Below are 18781 nucleotides of genomic sequence, written 5' to 3'. Positions count from 1 at the left end.
CTGTCTCTCCCTCTCTCTGCCTCTCCCTCTTATCAGTGTCTCCATTGTAACATGAGGGGCCTGCTTGTTGGGGTATCTGTCCCACCCAGTACCCCACAGCCGGCATATCCCAAAGAAAATCAAACAGGACTCCATAAAATTATAAATTGATTGGCCCATTAGGTCAGGCTTCTTATTAGTCCTTGTAACTTATATTAATCCATTATCATTATCTATGTTAGCCACACGGCTCAGTACCTTTCTCAATGTGGCAGCTCACATGTTGCCTCTTCAGTGGCCTGGGCAGGAATGACAGAGGAAGCTTCCTGCTTCCCAGAATTCTCCTGTTCCCATTGCATCACCTCTACTTCCTGTCTGGTTTTCCCGCCTATACTTCCTGCCTGGCCAATCAGCATTTATTTAAAATATGATTGACAGAATACAGACAATTTTCCCGCACCACTCCATCTCTCTCCCTTTGCTTCTCAGCTGCCTCTTCCTTATGGATCAGATATAAACTCTCGGTTACTGCTCTATGACAAGCAAGCCTGTCTGTTACCATGCTCCCTGATATGTTGGTGATGGACTATACTGCTCTTTTGAAACTGTGAGCCCAAATTTAAATGTTGGCAGAAAGAACTAATAAAACTAAGAAACAGTAAGATGGCATAATAAAATGTAGAATGAGTGATGGAGCATGTGATCAAAATGGACACTCTGAACGTGGCTGGCAATGAAGGCTGACTGAGAAGCCAAGGACAATGGCCCTGGGATTTTATTCTCCTGCATGGACTGGCTTTGTGGGAGCCTGGGTTGTTTGGATGCTCACCTTTATAGACCTGGATGGAGTGGGGAGGACCTTGGACTTCCCATGGGTCAGGGAACCCTGACTGCTCTTAAGGCTAGAGAAGGAGGGGGAGGTAGGGAGGGGGAGGGAAAAGGGAGGCAGGGAGGAGGTAGAAATTTTTAATAAATAAAAAAAAAATTAAAAATGAAGAAAAAAGAAAAAATAAATAAAATGTAGCATTTTAAAAGAAAATGCATATATAAATTTAACATGTTGCTTAGAATATTTCACTATCACAATTCTAAATTTTATTTTATTTTTTTTCTCATTTAGCAAAGTATTTTATTCAAAAGCTTCTCAGCACCATCAAATTATCAGAAGAAGGAGCATCACTTCCTCTCCCCACTCAACCCCCAAGGCAGAGACACGAGTTAAACCTGTCAATGGGGCACCCCAGTGACCACAACTGACCCTACAAGGTTTTCTCTAAACCTGTTTAACCTGACCAAAGCAAAGCTGTGTCCCACAGGATGGAATCATGTTAAACTGATCAACCTTCCCTTCTTGGGCTATCAGAATCACATGAAGCAACCCTGCAAAAGTTGAATTAGTGACCACCATGTAGGACGGACTGTGACCTGTGAGGCAGCATGTAGCGCTGAGAGTTCAAATCCTAGCTAACCCTCCCCCAATCTACTCTAGAAACAAGGAGCACCAGTCTGTTTGTTCTCCGCACACCTCAGCGGCTCCTCTTATTCTCTTACTACAAACACAAAGACTATGACAGTTAGGACAATTACATCTGATTAAGATGCTAAGAGATCCTGAGCCGTCAGAGATGAGGAGAGCAAACAGTGCTCTCCCTTTTTCTTTTTTTCCTTGTGAATATTTTGTTTCAGCATAAACCATCTTTCCCAAAGAGATTCCTGGAGGAGACTGGGAACCCAAGTGTCTGCCTGTGTCCTGTGGGAACAGCCACCCATGTAACTTTGGTTTCAGTCCCTGGATCTGTCCTTGGCAGCTATATCCGATCCCATGGGAGGAGGAAAGAGCTGGAAGCAGTGCCACTCACTCAGCCAAAGCCCCCATGGGGCCCATGCCAGCAGGGCAATGGGCTCCTGCTCTAAGACAGCCAGCACCTCTTCTGGAACATGCTTCCTGTCCACCACCACCTCGTAGATGTACTCGGAGAACCACCCATGGGTCATGCACAGGTAACCTTTGTGGCCGTGGTCTTCACCCCATGAATTATCTACTCTCAATTTCACAAATACACCATGCTGATCATCCTTCTCTGAGACAGCAGTGAAGGTCATGGAGTGGGTCATGAGTGACTCACTGAAAGCCAACCTCTCACCTTTATTCATGGTCTTCAAGGAGACACCAAACATTAACTCATGGTCGTAGACATTCTTGTCACTGTGGACCAGCTTGCCAATGAAGTGTTTTCCAACATCACAGCCAAACCACACAGCCTCTCCATCTTTAATGGAGGCAGCAACCATCTTTTTCAAGAAGTCAGTGGACTGGTTGAAATACAGCATTTTTATCCCTCCAACCATATTGCTCAAGTAGTCTACTGTGTACAATTTATTGTACTTGTGCTGGGGCCGTGGGTCATTCACAAAACAAATCTTATCTTCTATATTGAAGAGTGGCTTCATGTGTTCACTTAATAAATACTCAAGCAGACCTTACTTGTGTCAAGACCAGCCACAGCACTGGTCCAGGTCCCAGAAAGAAGGGAAAGTGTCTGTGAGAGGAGGACTGAACCAGGTTCTGGTGGACATGGGTATCACATAGGCTGACTGCTTAGCCAGAGTGCTTCTTTATTTACACATAATTCAGTGAACAAAGAGATTCATATTATTCCAAAACATAGATCATATAAGTTTTGTTCTTCACCACATGTTTACATTCCTCTTGTATATCCTTTTAGTCATCACTGGTAAACCTTGACAAACAGAGAAATCTTTTACAATCATTTTTACTCATCATCCCCATAATCCAACTTTTAAGAATCTAGAGGCATATGACAGCCCACCCTCAGTCTGCCAGCTACTATGATTTCAAAGATGTTATACAGAAAGGAAACATCTAAGCCATCTCAGGCACATAGCCATGTCTGGAGTGATATATTATTAATTCTTCATGGTCAGAGTGCCCAAGAAAAATTCTTAGGCCAAAGTAGCTACAGTTATTATTCAATTTCTGTCACAATACAATGTTTACTTTTTATATCTTTATAGAATTTATTTATATGTCTAATCTTGGCATTCTTTTTTCCTTGATCATATCTCATCACAGTGACTCTGCAGGAGCCAGTTCTTCTAAGAAAGGGAGGTGCTAACAATTCATCCTTTTATAATTTTTCCAAGACACTCTTTTCCCATAATATAACTCTCTGTGTAACACCACCTACTCTAACTTAGTTGTTCTGTATGCCATGCAAACACCCAAGTCTATAGTAGGAATATACACACAATCTGATCTGTGGCACAACAAATCTCATCTAACTTTTTTGTATACTTTGTTTTGATTATCTTGCTTCTGAGTAATACATGGGTATATGTTTCAAGAATATTTCAGAGACTCATAAAGAGATCTCTGACTTCGTTATGTATATCAACCTCCAAGCCATATAGAAGATTTTAAGAAGGGACAGATAAGGACATTTTCCTAAAAGCCGGAATGGTTCACGACTCTCCTAGGGAAGCTTAAAAGCAGTACTCCTAGGAGAAGGAACTAATAATTCATAAGAAATTTTCTGTCAGTCCAAATCAATATTCCAAAATTGTACAAATATTAAAAGCCTCCCAAGTTTGCAACTTGCAGAGATAAAAGCTAAAATTGACACAACAGCCAACATGAGATTTGGCTTTTATGTGTCTTTGTCAAGCATTTGTGCTGGCTTTGTGACTTTTGCCATTTCCATAAGATATGGCTGTGCCATGCCAGCCCTTTCCAAGGTTATAATAACTTATGCAAGCATGTGTCCTCCTAGCATATGTCTGTAATCTTATATATGATTCGTCTTTATCACGGGGCTGTCATTTGGCCTGGGTATCATACAGATACAAAGAATTTCTACAAATGAAGAGAAACAATGTGAATAAAATAAGGGCATACTGGTTTCATACAGCAGAGATGGATCAGTGCATAACAGCTCCTGCTGTTCTTACAGAGGACCCAAGCCAAAGCCCTGACACGAACTTTGGCTGCTCATAACCAACTTGCACTACAAGTCCAGGAGAAGTGATGTGCTCTTTTGACCTCCATTGGCAGTGAAGTCATATACAAAATCCTGCACTAACATACACACATAAACATAATATGCATGCAAATATTGATTTTTAAGACCTAAAGAACAAAGAACAGATACTAATATTGAACCATAAAAATATATATTTTATGATTAAATTGTAGGAAGATGGCTGCTTGTTTCTCCCTGGCTGAATAGCCCCAAAATAATAACATAGAAATTATATTAATTAAATCACTGCTTGCCCCTTTAGCTCTAGGCTCTTATTGGCTAACTCTTACAGATTAATGTAACCCATTTCTATTAATCTGTGTATTGCCACGAGGCTGTAGCTTACTGGCTAAAGTTCCAGCGTCTGTCTCCAGTGGGGTTACATGGTTTCTGTCTGACTCTTTCTCCTTTCTCCCATCATTCTATTTAAGTTGCCCCTCCCAGCTAAGATCTGCCCTGCTCAAGTCCAAAGCAGTTTCTTTATTCATTAATGGAAATCACAACATACAAAGGGGGATTCCACATCATTAAATTATTCTGTATATCACTTTATGTTTAATTTATTTTGTTTTCCAACGTCTAATTGAAAGTCTCGTCTTGATATTCACATGTGTTTTAATGTTAGAGATGGTGCTTTTGTAACTACATTTAATGTAGGTTTCCAATGAAGGATCTCTCTCTCTCTCTCTCTCTCTCTCTCTCTCTCTCTCCTTCTCTCTCATTGTCTCTCTCATTCTCTCTTTCTCCTTCTCTCTTACTCTTCTTTTCTCTCTCTGTCTCTCTCTCTCTGTCTCTGTCTCTGTCTCTCTCTGTCTCTGTCTGTCTGTCTGTCTCTCTCTCTCTCTCTGTCGCACACACACACACACACACACACACACACACACACAGAGCAGAGATAAAAGGCATTAGCTGGTGTATTTAGCCTTCACACATTTGCTATCACAGACACATTGATTCTTGAGTCATTTTTTTTTTTCATAGTGTGAATTTGGCCAGAAACATACTGCATTTTTGGCTTACTGTTAATGACAAACGTGTTATTTAGGACAAAACTGCTTTGATTTTTTTTCCAGGAAAGTGAATAAAAGCTATATAAATGTTCAATACTAGTATGATTGGCTTTTACAGCTTCAAAAACATTCCATAGTGGGTGTTGTAATTATTTCCAGAAAAAAGTAAATGAGAATCAGCATTTTGTGGGCCAAGACAATTAAGATCTGTTCAATTTTGTCTCTATTTCAATATGTGATTAAAGCTAAAGTTACTTTCTTTCAGCTGGTCATATTTCTGAGTTAAATGCAGTCTTTCAAATGAATAATGCATCAACTTAAATTTGTTAAATTTAATGAAATCATTTTAGGAATGGAAACTAAACACCACCTTAAGCAAATTTTAAACGTTAGATTTTTTTTCTTTTTCTTTCCTAGTAACAAACATAGGAAAGAGAACTGATTTTAAAGAGAATAATTGAGTTTAAAATGGCCAAAAAGTATATCACGTTTACTTCATTTTTTTCTAAATGTAGTACTTCAAAAATTTTCATTTTTCAGATTCAAAAATGCATCTAATTTGATACACGTTTCTTTTTCTAACTTTGATAATAATATGCCTCCAATTTTCATTTATTATTAATATGCAAACTTACACTAGGAAATTGTACCTTAAAATATAAGCTTCAGTTTTATTTATTTTTTTTAGTAATTTTATTAAATTATAAAAGTTTCCATTTTCGCCCCTCTTCCCAACACCCTCCCACTCCCCCCACTCCCTCTCCTCCTCCCTCTTTGTCCCTTAGGGCAGTCAGGGTTTCCTGCCCTGTGGGAAGTTCAAGTTCCTCCCCCCTCCCTCCAGGTCCTAAGCTTCAGTTTTAATATTGTACTCTGGGTAGAGACAGGACAATCAGGATGTTGATGCTTCAGTTATATTGTGAGCTGACACACATTGTCTTTGCCATTTTGATGTAGTCTATTTTCATCTGAGAAAGTGAATTAAATTTGCATATTATCAGATATATTAGAATATTTTAGTCTTAGTATGAACATAGAATATCATTCTATCTTACTTTTTTATGAGAATAAAATGTTGATATGAACAATCATAAGAATTATTAAAATCAAAAAGATATTGCAAGACAGTACAAATACATACATAGCTTAAAAGTGCCTTATGAATCACTATTTCAAATTTTGTAACATGATTTCTATACTCTAATACTTTAGGTCACATATATTTCTACCTCTAGTTTATGAAAAGTTATGACAGTTTATTGATATGAGAGAACAATAACAATTTTACTAGGTATTTGTTAAGTTACAGAGAAAACAAACAAGCATGACTATAATATCAGGGAAAGTGATATAACAGAGAAAATCAACACTTTCAAAATCTTATGTGAAAAAAATATTGCAGAGTTTGCAAGTGTCATAGTAAGCTTAACATTTTCTTGTAGGAATTCTCCTCTGGATAAAATGCTGATTGTTTCTTACTCAAAGTAACATATATAAAGAAATTAATTAAGAATGCTACATTTCATTTTATGTCAGAGACCATAATTTTATTATCATGTTGGGGAATCTACTAAAATAAGTATGGATTATTTGCATAATTATCTCTTCAATAATATTGAAAAGACTAAATTCTCTACAACTCTGGTGGACACTATTGTAAAATTGGCAATGTCCTGATTCAATTTGTGAAGACACAGTGGAATTAAGCTACTAGAGTCAGGGATATGATACCTGCAGGAACCATTTACAATTCAACATACATATGCACTGGGTTTTAATCAGAAACAGAACACAGGGCCTATTTGTCTTTGTTGAGTTATATATTAAGACTTATGGTGGAGATCTGAACTTCAGTACATGAGATAATAAAAATTAATGCCAGACAAGAGGATAGAAAATGAATAAGGTCAAAGTATATGCTGCTTTCCCCACTCTCAGTTTTGACAGCTACTTCTTTTGGAATTGCAAAGTAAATTATACAGTGCAAAAGACAAATAAAAAAACGACCCTTCCCTGAAGCATTATGGCAACACAAAAACAATTTTATGTCTGACATTTCTTGCAGTTGAATCTGATGAGAAACCTATCAAAGTCAAGGTGAATTCGTTCTTTCATTTCCCCTTGAGAAGAGAAGTCAGATTGCATAGCTGCTGAAGAAAAGCCTATCAGCAGCAATAGTACACAGAACATCCAAAAACACTAAGGTTTCACCCAGTTCTAACATTGCTGCATTTCATTTTCAATTTATCTATATTGATGATTAATGTTGAATGTCTATTTTACAGGATCTAGAACATCCTAGGAGAGACAAATTTCTAAAAATATATGTGAGGGAGTGTCTAGACAGAGTTAATTGAGAGGGGACACATCTTTTTTTTTTCAAAGTTTATTAAATTATGAAAGTTTCCATTTCTGCCCCTCCTCCCAACACCCTCCCCCTCTCACCCTCCCCCTCCTCCTCCCTCTCCATCCCTAAGAGCAGTCAGGGCTTCCAGCCCTGTGGGAAGTTCAAGTTTCTCCCCTCTCCCTCCAGGTCCAGGAAGGTGAGTATCCAGACAGACTGGATCCCAAAAAGTCCAGTATATGCAGAGGAAACAAGTCCCAGTGTCAATGGCTTTTCAGAAAGGCTCCGGGCCAGCCACATTCAGAGAATCCGGCCACATTCAGAAAATCTGGTTGGATCACATGCTCGTTCAGTCCCAGTCCAACTGGCCTTGGTGAACTCTCATTAGATCAGTCCCCTTGTATCAGTGGGTGATCGCACCCCTCGCGGTCCTGAGTTTTTTTTTTTGTTTTGTTTTGTTTTTTCATGTTCTTCCTCCTTCTGCTCCTCATTTGGGCCATGAGGGGCTCAGTCCGGTGCTCCAATGTGGGTTTCCGTCTGTATCGCCATCCATCGTCGGATGAAGGATCTATGGTGATAATCAAAATCTTCATCAGTATGGTTATAGGCCAAGGCCGGTTCAGGCACGAGAGGGGACACATCTTAAATGTGGGATGCAACTTTTTATATGATGGGATGCTTGGATTAAAGGAAGTGACAAAACAAAACAAAGCAAACTGAATATCTGGATTATTTGCCCTCTGCTCTCTGACAGTGTATATAGCACATGGAGAACTCCAGCCATCATCACTACCCTGCCATGATAGACTGGACTCTCAAATTGAAAGGCCATTTAAATCCTCGATTACTTTATGCTGATTTGTTAGGAAATTTCATCACAGGAATGAGAATAATATTTAATAAAACTACTATAAATTTGTTTTTTTCTTATAAAAATAGATGCCAAAAGATAATATTTTCACTCATATAGCACACAATCTATAGCTACAATACACTTTTCAAGGAACTAACTACCAGAAATGGGTCAAAATAATTGAAACCAATTATGTTAATAAGTTTGTGTGCTAATAGTTTTCATGATATTTTTCCTAAATCCTTCAATAAATAATTATTTTTATAGAGCAAGTTTACAACATATTTAGTATCATAATATTCTAAATATTCTTTAAAGACAACTTAAAGAAGAGATTGGTGAACTGAATGATCAATGTCTCCCATAGACTCAGGCACATGAAGACATATTTCCTTCCTCCATTATTGATACTTTTGGGGTGGGCTTAGAAGGTATGGATGAGCTGGGGGAAGTACATCACTGGAAGTTGTCTTTGAAAGTATGTAGCCTCCCTGTATTTCTTATTTGACCTCTCTGCCTCTGCTTATAGTAAAGGAGATGATTTCTCAGCTTCCTGCTCCTGCCATGCCTCATGCTACTTGCTGCCCTATGCTCTGTCATGGTGAATTCTTATCCCTCTGGAACTCTAAACTAAAGTACACTCTCATTTTCTTCAGTTACCTCCATCATGGTATTTTATTGCTGTAACAGAGAAGTACTGAATGCACGAGTGCATAAAAATATGGCATTATTGCATGTAAAGACAGAATATATATATAGATATAAATATGTAATAAAGACCTGTCTCCAGTATTCTATAGATAGCAAATAAAATTTATTAAAAAATTTTGATTTCTATTACAAATTATTGTTCTCATATATTGAATATTTTGTTTTCTAGATATGAACTTACCTTGATAAAGTGATACATAATATGAAGAAATTAATAACTATTAAATATGACAAGATTCTATTATCAATTTAAACTTTTAAAATCTTGAAATGATAGGTTAGACATATTTAAATTTTAGCCAGCATCAAAAAAGAACAAATTTAAATTCAGACAATAATCAGACATTCTGAGAATCTAGTTTATTAGTATTGATTGTAAATCTGGATTTTAATTTAACCCAAGAAGTGATTTCTGATGCTGTTCTTGCAGTTACATAACTTAAGGTAATACTAGTATAAAACCTAATGTCATGAACTGAGTATAGAAGATAAACAGGAAGCTCCACCCTGTGCAAACAGGAAGACTCTATTCCTCTATCCGGAAATGAAGGCTTGTGGATAATCAGGAAGCTGTGCCTTGTGCAAACAAAGGGTTCTGTTCTTCTCTCTTGAAGTGACATACGTTCCCAGGAGCTTCATCTCTGGTGATATTTCTCATTTTACCAACAACTCAGAAAGAGCACCTACAGGGTGATTTGTACTTGTAATAGAAGTACAAACACATAATTTCAATTAATAAATTTAGCTATTCCCCCACAAGATGTAGCTCTCAAAAATATTAACATAATGAAGTCCAAGGTCCTCCCCCCTCCATCCAGTTCTATAAAGTTGAGCATCCAAACAAACCAGACTCCCACAAAGTCAGTCCATGCAGTAGAATCAAAATCCAGTGCCATTGTCCTTGACTTCTAAGTCAGTCTTCATTGCCAGTCACATTCAGAATGTACATTCTGATCACATGCTCCATCACTCCCAGTCTAGCTGGCATTGGTGAGCTCCCATTAGATCAGTTCCACCGTCTCAGTGCGTGGACGCACCCCTCGTGGTCCTGACTTCCTTGCTCATGTTCTCCCTCCTTCTGCTCCTCATTTGGACCTTGGGAGCTAAGTCCAGTGCTCCAATGTGGGTCTCTGTCTCTATCTCTAACCATCGCCAGATGAAGGTTCTATGGTGATATGCAAAATATTCATCAATGTGGCTATGGGACAAGGCCAGTTCAGGCACCCTCTCCTCTGCTGCCCAAGGAACAAATTGGACTTCCCACGGGGCAGGAAACCCTGACTGCTCTTAGGACTAGAGAGGGAAGGGGAGGTGGGGAGGGGGAGGAAAAAGGGAGGCATGGAGGAGGTGGAAATTTTTAACAAACAAACAAATAAATAAATAAACAAATTTTTTAAAAAAGAAAAAAGGAGGTGATATTTCCCCAACTTTCAATAACATTTAGTTTACTTGTGCAGGGAAAGCTTTAGATCCGATGTACAGCTTGTAACATTATTTTTTCATTATTCCCCACTCTGCAATGTCTAATATCTCAGCTATTCATGGTTACATTTTAAAGCCTCATTTTCTGAACTGATCTTATGAAGTAACATTTTAATTAATTAAAAAAATACTAACATAATTGGTTTTAATTATTTTGACACATTTGCCAATAACTCAGAAAGAGCACCTACAGGGTGACTTGTGTAATAGAATTACAACACATATTTTCAACTAATAAGTTTACCTATTCTCCCACATTATGTAGCCATAACTGAAGAAAGTTGTAATTGAATATTGTGATTATTATAATAATATTCTCCTTGCTAAGAGACACCCAGTTTCATAAAAGAATCTGCCTTTTAGCTTTTTATTTGTTTGTTTTTAAACAAAGTCCAAACTCCATAAAAAGGGAAGTTAAGATTTTTATTCTGGTTCAGAAATAATGAGTTAGCCTCAGTTCACTGATGATTCAGCTTTGGTACTTCAGTTTCCAGCAAATTCTACTGAACTTTTGTTCTCAAGTGTAGCAATGCAATTTTGTAAAAATATCTCTTAGTTTCAAAGACACTGCAACTTTTTAAACCTCGCAGTCAAAGTAATAATACATCACAAGGTCACTTAAGACATAAGACTGGTTTTGTGATGTTTCTATACTGTTTGCTAAACTTGCCATGAAGAGAATACTGCTGCATCAACCTTCCTTACTTTCCTTGAATTTTACGTAATCACATTTTATAACTTAAACTAATGCAGCACTTGAATCTTCAGTCATTCCCTCTTCCGTACCACTAACACAGGGAACACTGTGTGCTGAAACAATCTGTTGCTGCCTGTGTTCGTATTTCCTGATCCCTGTTGTCAAACAAAATAATGAGAGAAAATTTTAGTGTCTTATTGAAACACAGCATGTACTGCCCTACATATAATACCCTGACAGTCTGTGGTCAAATTGTTGAATGGTGTGCCTTCTGTGTGTGAGAGATAACAGGAATTCCAATAATATGAGTACTAGGTTAGTAACCATGAAATAATTTCTGGCAAAAAAAAAACCAAGATGCCCACACAAAATTATGAGGACAGTCTATGAAGTTGACGTCACTTTATGGTCAAAATTCATTCTGTTTTGTAAAATTAAAGGCTGTATGTATGGAGTTTTACATCAGTAAATATATAATATTGTACATTAATCTAATCCTCATCACTACATATTGGAGAATATTGATATTTAAACATATCTAATATGCAAATTGATGTGTTTTCCTCCAAATTTTCTTCAAAGCGACTTTTGTCATTTATTATGTAAATGGGATGAGTGTATAGTTCTATTTGGAGTCAACACTGGAGGGAAATTAGCAAATATTTCGTGTAGCTTCAGGAGTGTTTACTTATGAATTTGAGGGTAATTAATGGAGTTTAAAGTTTTCGCATTTTAAATGAACTCCCAAACTGCTAATCTCCTGAATTAATTTCTCATTGTGCAGTTTTACACTCTCTGTTCCACAACTGGAACAGTCTATAGGATGAACTCCAATTCTTCATCTTGCCTCAATCTATCAAGACAGGAGGTAATAGATGTCCACCGCAGGCCCCAAGTTTGTGTGCTGTTGAGAGGAATGAAAATAAATAAATAATTCAACCATATATTACATTATTGTCTGTGCTTTAACGAATTTCATTCATCATTCTAATGTGATTTCAACCAAGATTATTTTTGTTTCCTCTTACTTTTAATTATGTAGCTAATACATTCCATTTTATTTAAAATTTACTTTGCATCAATGTTTATAAACCATTTTCAACTGCACATTTGAGGACATCTGTTCCCATTATGCTTCCCTTTGCTGCAGCTGTTCTGTCATTGACTCTGATACCAGAATTTTATTTTCCTTGATTTTTTTCAATTTTGTTTCTAGTTTTTAGAGGAAATACTTCACAAAAGTTTAGATTACACCAATCAATTTCTTATTATTTCAAGTCTATATTTGCATCATAGCTTTTAATTTGCCACAAAGAGAAGTGAACAGTGTTGATCTGAGTACACAAGGAAATACCAGCCACAGATGGCTTCTCTCGGAGATGAGTTAGGCAGACATCTGGCCATCACAGCTTCGGATCAGAACACCGAAAGCAGAAATGATGGGTAGAGTGCCTTGAACAACAGGCAGAAAAGTCTGAGGAGATCTGCTTCCTCCTCAGACAACAAATAATATTGTTTTTTCTTGCTTCATTTCTGTGTTTCTTTTATACTCAATTCAGAAACAAATAATAGATGTCATTTTCAAAGCAAATGGAGGAATGACACCATTCAATTGTGCAGTGTAATATGTTTGTATTTTAAGTTATATATGTATGTATGTTCTCTGAATAGAACATTTAGCCTTTCTTATATATTTTAAACTATTCATTTTTAGCATACACATTTAGGAAGTGCAGGTATAAATGATGAAACATAGCAGACTGAAAGGATATAAAGTGATTTTCTGTGTAGTTTAAATGCTATTTTCAATTTGAAGATAATTAAAAAATTAATATTATCATTAAAATGTTGTAGAAAATTCCTCAACTTAGAAGGTTTAGGTGAGTTGTAACTGCCCAGTGTTACAACCATATTAATTACTGAAACAACAGCAACAGCACCAACAACAAAAGGAGCACAGACTGAACATTTAGATTCTGCCACTTTAATATGAAAAGTGATATAAACATTAACTTTTGTGAATATTTGTTCAATCTCTTACAATTATATCAGTCTTTTCCAAGCAAGTAAAATCACAAAATGTTTATATGTCAGAGAATAAGTAGTTTTGATTCTTAGGTATCACTTTTTTTACAGAGATACAAAATGCAAATATTGTAAATTTACTTCCCTAATTTATTCTAACTCTCAGAATCTCTGGGTTATGGATCTTGCATATGATTTCAATTGTACAGAATAACATGAAGAGAATCTCATACTAACAAATGTTTATGTATGTAAATCATCAAATTTATCATTATAAATATTTATAAAAACAATATGGCAAATATGTAATATTTCTTTTCCTTTGTCTATTTGTGAGTTGTTTTTAATATTTGTGAAGAAGTAATACAAAAATTGTTATAGTGTAATTAATATGAAGATACTTATAAAATTTACAAGCAACTTATTTACTGAAATTTTTACATACAATACTGACTTCTTGTGCTTGTGACATATGTACATATGACTTGATGTTTTTCAAATATCTAGGAGTCCATTTCCCTAGAAGAAGTTACTATAAACCAATCTGGAAGTCTTTGCCACTTTTTAATGGGTATTTTTATTCTTTATATGAAGGCCTTATACATTCAAGGAGAATAACTTCATTATGGATCAGTGTTAACCTTGATTCCCAGTATAGTTTTCTCTCATCATAAAAATTCTCAAATTTATTCATCAGTGTACACACACACACACACACACACACACACACACACACACATAAACATGTGTATGTTAAATTTTTATGGCATTTACTGAAACTGAGAAGCTTCTGTAAAGCAAGGGACACTGTCAGTAAGACAAAAAAGCTACCTTCTGACTGGGAGAAGATCTTCACCAACCTCTCATCAGACAAAGGCCTGATCTCCAAAATACACAAAGAACTCAAGAAACTAGACACTAAAACTCTAATTAACCCAATTAAAAAATGGGGTGTAGATCTGAACAGAGAATTCTTGGCATTTACCTTCATAATCCTTTTTTTCCTCTCACTTCTGCTGATCCCATTCTCGTTATTGTGGTGATTTGTCTTTTTCTATGAGTTTCTTGTTAGCAAAATTTTAAGAATAATTTGACTTGGTAAATGTGATCTATCATCCTCTGTTCATAGTTTAAGAATACTTGTTCTAGGAATTAGATAGTTTTCAATTTCCATTAAAATACTAAGATACATATTCATAAATTATATATTGAAAACTTTCTTTTATACCAGTGAGAAAGAAGAAAAGAATCTCATAAAAATATTGAAAAGATACTTAAAATTTTTACATGAATAGCTGCACTAATTGCTAGGGCCATTCCATGCTCACATAGCTATTTATCAAAGACAGAATGATAAATATATGCTGTAGTTTATAAACTCTTTTGGAAACTATTGAAATAAATTATTCATGTTCTGTATGGTTGACTAAATGTGAATGTATTGTGCTACATTTTCAGAGATTTAATTCTTTATACAGTGGGTATTATTTTAGTGAAATGCATATGAACAATATGTTTAAATGAATTATTAGAATGATTAAGCTCAGAGATTTTAAAACATGAAAAATCTTCAGGACTATAATAAAATATCACTTATGAATTATTAGAATGGTTTAAATGCATAATTCAAAAGCTGAACTTCATTTTTAAGAGATTTTAACTGTAAGTCAAGAAAAGTATGAAAAAATGTTTAGCGAATAGAGCATTCTACCTCTATAACTTGTTATTGGCCTTCTTTTTATCAAGTCAGGTGGACATTCTTTAAAGAAATATGTTGCATTACTTTAAACCTTTAGTTCTGATACTGTTAATATCACCTTGATATCTATAAAAAAGAAAGTACCTCCTTTTGTTTTCTCATCAAATTGTATTTTACTTAAAGTAAAAGGATTTTATTTTTGATCACATACTATATAGTGAAAAGAGAACTGATGAGATTGCATCTGGACTAACTGACAAGGTAAGAAGAAATATTAAACTAAAAAATGATGTTCAATATTCATCAATTATCCCTTAAAATATTGAATACATCTTTTTTTAATGAGTTTTGATGATTTAGATACAAAAATTGGTTTGGGCATGCATTTTTTAAGTCTTATATTTTTATACATTTATTTATTTTCTATTTGTGTGTATGTGAGTGTCTATGTATATACCATGTTTGTACAGGTGACAGCAAAGTGTTGAGTATTCTAGAGTTGGAGGTACAGGTTAGTGTGAGACATCTGATGTGAATGAAGACTAGTCAAATATTTTTAAATATTTGGCTCTCTCTCTCTCTAGTGTGTATTTATTTTATTGATTAAATCTGTCCCTTCCAAAGTCAAGAATGTATATGTGCATTCCAATTATTTCCTCACATACCCTTTCTTTTCTCTGTTCCACACTTCCTTTTCCCAATTCTTATGTGGGGTCCGTTTTCCACATTCATGACTTTTATTTTGTGACCCATTGATTTTAACCAGGACCTTCTGTGTGACCTCATGTTTTGAACTATTCATTCGAGCTTATTGGGCTGTCGGTATGCAGTTGAAAACAGTGGCTGACTCTGCCACAGAATTCATCAGTGGCTAATATCTCAGCCAAAATAGATTACACTTTAAGGGCCCCTTCTTGACTGCCTTTTAACACGTCCAGTGGTTTGCATAGTCAATACAGGAAATAGCCGTTTCTATGAGATAATCCTTGCAATGAGTGTGTAAGGTCTTAGATATAGCATTTCACATCTCGTCTGGCTGCTGCATTCTTTAATGTCTTTGTCTCCAACGTTCCCTGCACCTTAGTGAGATTATTATAAATGGACTCTTCAGGGATGAGTACACAACTATTATGTATTCTAATTATCTTGGGCAATCATGAGTCTCTGTATCTACCACTGTTCAATAATTACTTAATTTTTGTCATAGAAATTTGATATTTCCTAGTTATTATAAATGCATTTCCAAATTACTAACAATATAGAGTTAATATGTATGTTACATTTTATTTTCCACTTACTTTTTTTTGGTTTTTTGATATAGAATTTTTGTGTAGCTTAGGAGCTTGTTCTGGAACTTGATTAGTCTGGTCTGGAACTCACAGTGATCTGCCTGCCTCTGTATTCTGAGTTCTGGGATTAAAGACATTCGCCACCACCATCCAGATTTTTTTCCCACTTACTAAAACTGTTGCCAGTAATCATTTTCTGCAAGTTTCTATAAGGTAAAATTTTTATAGTTTTTGATCTAATTAATTTCCTCTGTAGATCCTTTTACATAAAACAGTGTGGGTCAAAACACATCAAACACAATAACTAAATGGCAGCGTCTGCCTTGGTGATGATAAAACTTAATAAACAAAAGCAGGCATGTGGCCAAATGTGTACATTTGGTCTTGTACAATGAGATAGAGAAAGAAGACTTGAGCCTTTTTGAACTCCCCATGCAAATGTCAATATTATGTAATCTCTGGAAATTGTTCTGAGTGACTCATTTTCAAATATGCCAGGCAGGTCAGCTGAAAATACTCAAGGAGGTGTGGAAGTTGTTCCATGTTTAGATATAGCATTCAGGAAGACATATGGAAAGAAGTGCCAGGAGGTATGAGAAAGCCCCAAATTATCCATTCTTTTTATATGAATTATACTGTAACAGAAGTTTGCCCAAGTCTTGAGAGGCCCTCCTAATTTTTGGAAGTGACAACTGAAATCAGAATATCTTCTTGGATGAAAGAAACACTTGTGAGAATATTTCTGGCAAAGGCTATTTTTCAATTAGCTTAGTTATCAGTGGATATTAAGATTTAACTTTTTTATTAAAAAATTATAAAAAGTTAGGCTTCTAAGATATGCATAAATTTTCCCTCATTAGTAGTATCCTGTTACTTTCATTTTCTGTGTTTTCTCTAAATATATTACAAATTATTATTAAATGAAAGTGCATCAATGTTATTAAGTTCTATAAAAATTGCTAAAGTAAATTATCACACATTTTTGTGCTCAAACATGTTGAGTAAAGGTTCACCTACTCTGTTTAGCTACATAAGGTCTATGCATAAGTCACAAAAAAACAGTAATGCATATATTGCTGGGTTTTTTTCTATCCAATGACAAACGATTATTTCAATAAAAGGGTGCATGAAATAAATATTACATTTTCTATTATCTAATTACAATTTCTTTATAATATAAAATATATGAAGGGCTAGATATGTGGTTTGTTTCCTTGAACATAAACCTCTTAATCACCACCTGAAATAACTTGGGAGAAGTTGATATCATTCAGTCTTTTGGAAAAATGATTTGTCTGAACACTGAAACTTCAGTGTCTTACAAGAAAGAGAAGTTGGCCATTTCGTGGACGCCAGGGCATCGAGAGCATCTGCCGAAGTAGATTGCGGAGGGCGCGGGTGGGCCTCGTCGGAGAGTTGGGATTTGAGCTGCGGTTCTCGAACCCAGGATCTCGAAATGCATCGTGATTCCTGTCCATTAGATTGTAAGGTGTATGTAGGTAATCTTGGAAATAATGGGAACAAGACTGAATTAGAACGGGCATTTGGCTATTATGGACCGCTCCGAAGTATGTGGGTTGCTCGAAACCCTCCTGACTTTGCCTTCGTTGAATTTGAGGATCCCCGAGATGCTGCTGACGCTGTCCGAGAGCTAGATGGAAGAACACTTTGTGGCTGCCGAGTAAGAGTGGAGCTGTCGAATGGTGAGAAGAGAAGTCGGGATCGTGGCCCCCCTCCCTCTTGGGGTCGTCGCCCTCGAGATGATTACCGTAGGAGGAGTCCTCCACCTACGAAGATCTCCAAGAAGGAGAAGCTTCTCTCGAAGCCGGAGCAGGTCACTTTCTAGAGATAGGAGAAGAGAGAGATCTCTGTCTCGTGAGAGAAACCACAAGCCATCTCGATCTTTCTCTAGGTCTCGTAGCCGATCTAGGTCAAATGAAAGGAAGTAGAAGACCAGTTTGCAAAAGAAGTGGTGTACAGGAAGTAACTTCATTTGACAGGAGTATGTACAGGAAATTCAAGTTTTGTTTGAGACTTCATAAGCTTGGTGCATTTTTAAGATGTTTTAACTGTTCATGTTCCCTTAAGCAAGATTGAATTTGCTTTGAACTTTAGTTTTTCATAGACTGAAATAAATCTAGATCCTGCCCAGTTAAAGTGTGATGTAGTAATGATAAACCACTGATGGAAATTGAAAAAAAAAACTAGTTTCTTTAGTAGCTAGAATACAGTCTGGAGCTGTGGGTGAAATGATAGGCAGTCTTTAAAAGCTGCTGTTAACACAAGTTAACAGGGAAAGGGTGGGAACTGCACTCTGAAGGCTTTCAAAGAGGTTCCTCACTGATTGCTATCTATGGAGGAAGCTGTTTGTAACATTCTTTATTTGGAAATGGAAGACTTACGTTACCAGTTGGTTTCAGGTTACATTGTAGAGCTGAACCTCTGAGTTACTGTGCAAGATTTCTTTTTCATGCTGCCATTTGTAATATATTTGTGAGAGTCCTTGGGATTAAAGTTTTGGTTACAAATTGTTGTTTAACTTGAAAGCCTGTTTTTCCTTACACACTCAAATCTGTGAGCTTGGTATCAAGCCCAAGTATAACATTCCTATTGGAAGCCATACTTATATTTTCTTGTAAAGTGCTTTTGGATTAA

The 18781-nt window shown here is 36.1% G+C and overlaps 1 protein-coding gene and 1 pseudogene across 1 annotated transcript; one reads left to right on the top strand and one right to left on the bottom strand.

Annotated features, from left to right (window-relative positions):
- Positions 1 to 1549: 1549 nt before the first annotated feature.
- LOC125392601 (bleomycin hydrolase) lies at positions 1550 to 15639 on the bottom strand. Its single transcript, XM_087896734.1, has 2 exons — positions 15503 to 15639; positions 1550 to 2437 (listed from the first exon to the last, which is right to left on the bottom strand). Exons 1-2 carry the CDS (start codon positions 15637 to 15639, stop codon positions 1762 to 1764), a joined length of 813 nt encoding a protein of 270 aa, XP_087752860.1. The 3' UTR covers positions 1550 to 1761.
- Positions 15640 to 17487: 1848 nt separating this feature from the next.
- LOC125392756 (serine/arginine-rich splicing factor 3 pseudogene) lies at positions 17488 to 18277 on the top strand (annotated as a pseudogene).
- The last annotated feature ends 504 nt before the right edge of the window (positions 18278 to 18781 follow it).

This window comes from Myodes glareolus, chromosome 2, assembly GCF_982192425.1.
Source record: "Myodes glareolus chromosome 2, mMyoGla1.1, whole genome shotgun sequence".
In the NCBI taxonomy this organism is placed as follows: Eukaryota; Metazoa; Chordata; class Mammalia; order Rodentia; family Cricetidae; genus Myodes; species Myodes glareolus.
This window is presented reverse-complemented; position numbering and strand designations above follow the sequence as displayed.